This window comes from Nestor notabilis, unplaced genomic scaffold (genome assembly GCF_000696875.1).
Source record: "Nestor notabilis isolate BGI_N333 unplaced genomic scaffold, ASM69687v1 scaffold31439, whole genome shotgun sequence".
Classification (NCBI taxonomy): Eukaryota; Metazoa; Chordata; class Aves; order Psittaciformes; family Psittacidae; genus Nestor; species Nestor notabilis.
Window position 1 is genome coordinate 1 of NW_009942872.1, and position 5,726 is coordinate 5,726.

Genomic DNA, 5,726 nt, shown 5'->3' on the forward strand with positions numbered 1-5,726 from the left:
GTACGTTCGGGTTTTATCAAGAGCGCGTTTGCTCTTCTTCCCCGCTTTACTTCCAGGGGCAGTCCTCAGTCTCTTTGGCTTAGCCCTCCTCCTGGGCGGCGTGGCCGTCTCCCCCACAAACGAATCGTCGGCGCGGTGCTTGGCCGCTGAGGTGGCGCCAGTGCCGCCCTTCGGAGCGCGGGGCTGGCCTGGAGCTCTCCGTGGCACTTTCCCCTTCTCTCCACAGCGCTGCACCCGGACCTTTCTGCCCATGAGGTCGGTCCCGTTGAGCCTCTGAGCAAGATGCACAGCATCCGTGTCCTACAAGAACGGACGTTCAGTTTGAAAGCTGCGTTACGTCCAGCCGATGGCTTCCAAATAAACAGTTGCCTGCCTCTAATTTTCGGAAGCAGGTTTTTTACAATAAGGAGCACCCAAGCAGCTCTGGTTATTGAATGACACAGCAGCTCTGCTCGGAAACACCAGCTTACCCACACATCCCACACATTGAGGCACAGGTACTTTAAAGTGGGCTGTGGAACAGCTTATGTGAGGTGGCAAAGGCAGAGAGATGAAGGAGAAACTGCAGAAAAAGGTATCAAGCTGCAGGAAATAAAACTAAGGAAGGCGAGGCTGGGAGACTGCCACGAGACAGCAAGCTGTACTGGACACAAAATAGAGACCCAGGGAGCAAAAAGGCTTCAGGAAAGAATTCCACTCATACTCTGACATGTAAGAAATGGGAGAACACTGCAGTTATATCAAGAGAACTCATCTGTCATTCCTTTAAATCCTTCCCTTAAAGTTCATTTCCTTCACCCCAAAGTTTTACAGCTTTTCTTCGTACACAACCTAAACCAGTTTGTTTTGTCTCTGCTTCCACAGAACTCGTCTTCCAAGCTGCTTTTAACATCCACACCACCATTTAATGTCACATACAAATAGAAAGTAAAAGCCGTAAAGGCAACCCCTGAATCCAGACTGTGGAGAACACCCAGCTCACACGTACCTCAAAGAGAACGTAGCCGAAGCCCTTCCCCAGGCCGGTGTTTCTGTCCCTCACAATCCGCACCGCCACGACACTTCCGCAGGCAGAGAAGTGCTCTCGCACGGCATCATCACTGATGTCTGCAGGCAAACACAACAAAACAGATGCCTCTTCCATCAGGCACACGGCCTTAGGAGCCTGGCCCAAACCCAAGTGTTTCATGTTTACCAGTTCAGGTACACAAACATTACATATTTATGTGTATAGGTACACAAATACCAGTGGCTCAGAAACATCCGAGCACGTTAAGAAGGCAGACTTTACAAAGGGTTATTTACTTTGAACGTCACAGATTCTCTAGCTTTGAAGAGTACAACATAAATCACAAAGAAGAACGAAGGTAAAGATCAACACAAATTTTTCAACTAATTTCATTTATGGTTTGAATATATTGGAAATTAAGATCGGTGCAGCGCCTTCTGATGCCAGAAATCTCTAAGAGTTAAAGCTGACGATAATGAGCTTGAGCTGGCAGTTCCTGAAGTCTAACGCTCACTGACAGAGCTGCAAATTTTAGCTGAACGGGGGAGGAGGGATCTACAGTTTCCAACCACAGTTGCTACATGATTATTCTGATAAGGGCCGGATGCATGAGGCTTTCTCAGTCTTGTGCCTATGTGAACAGACAACCATGACACACCAACACAAAACCACAGGTTGTTCTCTTTTCTGTGTAGGTAGGCTTCATACTGTGGTAAATCCCTTTACACAGATGTCATCTTGTCTCTGCTACAAGGAGGGGCTGAATTTAGTAGTACAGGTTTAATCACAGCAATGGGAGTGCTGAGAAAGGCTCAAGCTCCTGAAGTTATTTCCTTGGCACTGCAAATGTCCCAACTGTTTGCTCTGCGGGATGTCCAGAGGAACATGCAGACCTGACACAAACTCTACATATCAGGCGTTCGTAACGCATCGCCACAGCCAATTTGTCACTTATTCTCATTTTCAGACAGGTCCAGTTTTAGGCTGAAGTCTAAAGCCCATTTGTTTGAGCACTACTGTCAGCAGTACATGACATTGGTTCTGTATCAGGCCACAGGCACGGGGCATGCATTCACCCTACTTACACATCCACACCACCCCCAAGTAAGATGCTCATTTCAAGCACCCTCACTCCATAAATACACTCCTGTGGATCACACCTGATGGCAATCCCATATACTCTCCAGTCTGCTCAGAAGCAGCTGAACACTGACCTCAGCTGTACAGTAAGCCCCTCCACACAGCTAACAACCGATTGCCAACAGCTGCCCGGACAGTGTTATTCACCCTGTGGCTCACAGACAGCATTGGAATGAGAAGCCACCACTGCGTATCACTTGGAAGCCGTTCACAAACAGGTATCAGTATACATTAAACAGTTAGGAAACCACAGCCTACGCAGTTTAGGCATACTTATGTTAAAAACATCAAGCACCAACAAGAACTAAGGGTGCTTGCAGTTCTGGCTACCATCAAGAAAACAATTAACCTGCAGAACTTGCCAGTAACTGACAGCCCCTTTAGGTGTTTCAGTTAAAAAATAAAACTGCTATTAAAAAAATTAATTCCAGCAAAAGTTATTTAGCTTCCTAAACATGCTACCTGAAATACCAACAAATACTCCCCCCCAATGCCAACATATTCTATAAACGTTAAGTAATGATGCATAACAATCCATTTCAGACTTACCATATGAGAGATTTCCCACAAATATAGATCGCTTATTGTCATGCTAAAGAAAACAAGAGATACAAGACAGTGAGCTATTTGTTACAGCAACAAAAAACACCCAGAAAAGGGGTTTCTAGTCACGCTTCTTCCTTACCGAATTGCTTTTTGATGCAATGTCAACTCTGATGTGAAATCCACTAGCAATTTCTGTTCCATTTCTGTTGTAACCAAAAGCAAGAAGTTTATAAAATTAATTGTCACTTCATTTGCAATGTCACTGCACAGCATTATTCCAAAAGCAAATTAATATTTAAGTTTGAAAAAACATTTTATTCTGATTCAAACAGAACCTCTTCAACAGGGAATGAGGAACAAAACTGAGACTTACTCCTTCAGAGCCTTAATGGCATCGCATTCTTCCTTATATACAATGTAAGCATTAACGAACTTTGCATTAGGGTGCACCTTATGCCTGGAACATGAAAAAGACACATATTGTTTAAATAATTCTGATGGTGTGAAGTGCACAAGCACTTGTTAAACGTATTTATGCCCCCTGTTGTTCTGTGCACAGAAACAACTCCCTTTCTCTTAAATGTCTGAGGCAGTCCCACTGTACATGACATACAGCCTGTATGAGCACCCTGACCAAGCTTCCTCAGCTCATAAATATATCCAAAGGAATTAGATTATTAGCATCTTCCTCCTTCCTAAAATATAAGGAATGCAACCTAAGATAACGAATTACTGATGTACCAAGCACATAATTCTTTTTCACTGGTCAAGAAAACTTACATACACACAAAGATAATTACAAAAGTCACAGACACGCAAAATGAAAAATTTAACATAGCCACAGGTGTAACAACCAACACTTAAAAACTATTTTTGCCTTGAAAAATAAAGCAAGAAATTCACAAGAGGAACTTACTTTATTGCTGCCAACTTTTTGGATAAAGTATCTTCTGCTGGAACCTTGAAGATAAAAAGTTTCAGTGAAGCAGGCCTAAGTCAATTTATCTCAAATAAGACGAGGAATTCAAACAGGTACCATTCCCACCCAAAGCAATGCAGCCAGTACTGTGAGCAAAGGATGGAAGTGGCTCATCCCAGAGATGATCTAGGAAGACCTCAGAATTAGATAGCTTGCTTTGACTTCATCAGAGTTCCAAGACTGTTACCTTCAACTGCGTTAGAGTACACTGATTTGCAATCACTGTGTCTCTGCTACTATGATTTAAAAACAGGTAAGTAATACCTTTGCTAAACGAGCAATAATAAAGACATTCTTCCTCCAGAGAGAATACAGCTCTGACTCTATCAACTGCTGCTCCAGGAAGAGTAAAATGTGGGGAAAGCAAAGATGCATCTGTGGTGCTTCTGTGGTATAATCTCCAAGGATTCTTCTAATGGCAAAAAATACACCCCCAAACCCGCTTCTGAACTAAGGAAGATACAGCCTCAGGAATACAACCCTTTAAGATCAAAAAATAATTGTTACACAACATTAGAGGAAACAACGTACCAAAGAGCGGAATCGAATGGATTTTATTTGTCCATACTCTTTAAAACGAGATTTCAGCACCTAAACAGAAGATATTACAAATATTCAACACATTTTTGCATCCTGGTCATAGAATTCTTGTTGAATATTTATTAGCAAGATTATTTTTAACACAATTTTCATTTGACTTATACAAAGCCCGTTAAAGGGCTACTAAAAACAGGTAAGTAATTTCTAGCTTTTTCTTGTGGCAGCTTCTTATTTTACAGATTGCCTAAACTGAATTCATACCCCTTGCTACGAAGGAAAGTATAAATTTAAACATATTTTATGCAACAATCTGAAGTTATTATTTGCAACCAAAATTGGAATCAGACTTTGTAATTATAGTTCTCATTTATTAAGTACTTTTTACTGAAAAAGAAACTAAACAATTCTACCACGGAAACAGCAACTGCATCCACCACTGTTAAAAGCCTAGCCACACTAAACAAAAGAGATCCCCTCTCGTGGTTTCTGATAATAAGCATTATTTCCTGCTTTCCCAAAAATCAATTTTAAGCACAAATACGTGTGACTTCTCAGCTGGAACCCTCCCCCTCAACTAAGGGCTGGGGTAATTCTTTTCATCCCTTTAGCCACCAGAACGCTCTCACATACCTGAGCAGTACAGTCGACAGGCAAGTTTCCAACAAACACGGTTCTTCTGTTTACCAGTTCATCAACTGCCTTTTTTTCCCTTTGTTGTTTTGTATCTGACTTAACACCACTTTCGGTGACGGCAGGAAAAGCTTTTTTTTTTTGCTTGGTTTTGTTTTGTAGCAGTTTTTGCTCCTCCTCTTCATCTGCCTGCTCCAAAGCACTCTCCCTTATCAAAAAAAGACAATTAAATGGTAATTAATGGGAAAAAAACATTTTTGAGGTCAAAGAATTGAAGCATCCGAGATAATAATTTAAAATGTAAGTCAAATATTTATGTTCAACATATCAACCATTGTTTTGCTTGTTATGTATTAAGCAAACATATCTGACCATCCTGTAACATGGAAAACTACTTGCTGTCCACGGGACATTTTATCTGCTATTTAATAGGAGTAACAAGAAAAAAATTCATAATAATTTGATATCCACTAAAACTGAAGGGGAAAAAAACCCCAACATCTCTGCACACTAGAACTAGAGAGAGAGATTTAATTCTTCCTGGTATCCAGGACACTCAGATCAAACCATCCTTTGGGATCCATCCATGCACTAACACATCTCTATCTATCCAAACTTGCCATAACATCAGGACTAAGCAGCAGATCTGAAGAAGCCTCTGGAAGGCTGCTGACACCAAAACAGCAAACAAGTTTCACAGGCATGGAAGATGCAACAGCACACAGTGCCAAGGAGAGGACAAGGTGTTAGCCTCCAGCCACAATCACACGAACTGTATTGGCCAGAGACCAGTTTTCAACAGTGTCTTGGTTGAACCCCGTTATTTACGAGAACAGATGGTGTAATAGAGTTATTCAGCATCACCGCAGTGGGCAGGGGCGA

The 5,726-nt window shown here is 41.9% G+C and overlaps 1 protein-coding gene across 1 annotated transcript in view; it reads right to left on the reverse strand.

Annotated features, from left to right (window-relative positions):
* Window positions 1-50: 50 nt before the first annotated feature.
* The window catches only part of RBM34 (RNA binding motif protein 34), a gene marked incomplete at both ends in the record, with an annotated part of 6,162 nt that continues 486 nt past the window's right edge, over window positions 51-5,726 (reverse strand). Inside the window, 8 exons of the mRNA XM_010021616.1 lie at window positions 51-300; window positions 989-1,107; window positions 2,699-2,741; window positions 2,835-2,898; window positions 3,069-3,152; window positions 3,612-3,655; window positions 4,206-4,265; window positions 4,845-5,052. Of these exons, the coding sequence (XP_010019918.1) occupies window positions 51-300; window positions 989-1,107; window positions 2,699-2,741; window positions 2,835-2,898; window positions 3,069-3,152; window positions 3,612-3,655; window positions 4,206-4,265; window positions 4,845-5,052 (872 nt within the window). The remainder of the gene's footprint in view (window positions 301-988; window positions 1,108-2,698; window positions 2,742-2,834; window positions 2,899-3,068; window positions 3,153-3,611; window positions 3,656-4,205; window positions 4,266-4,844; window positions 5,053-5,726) is intronic.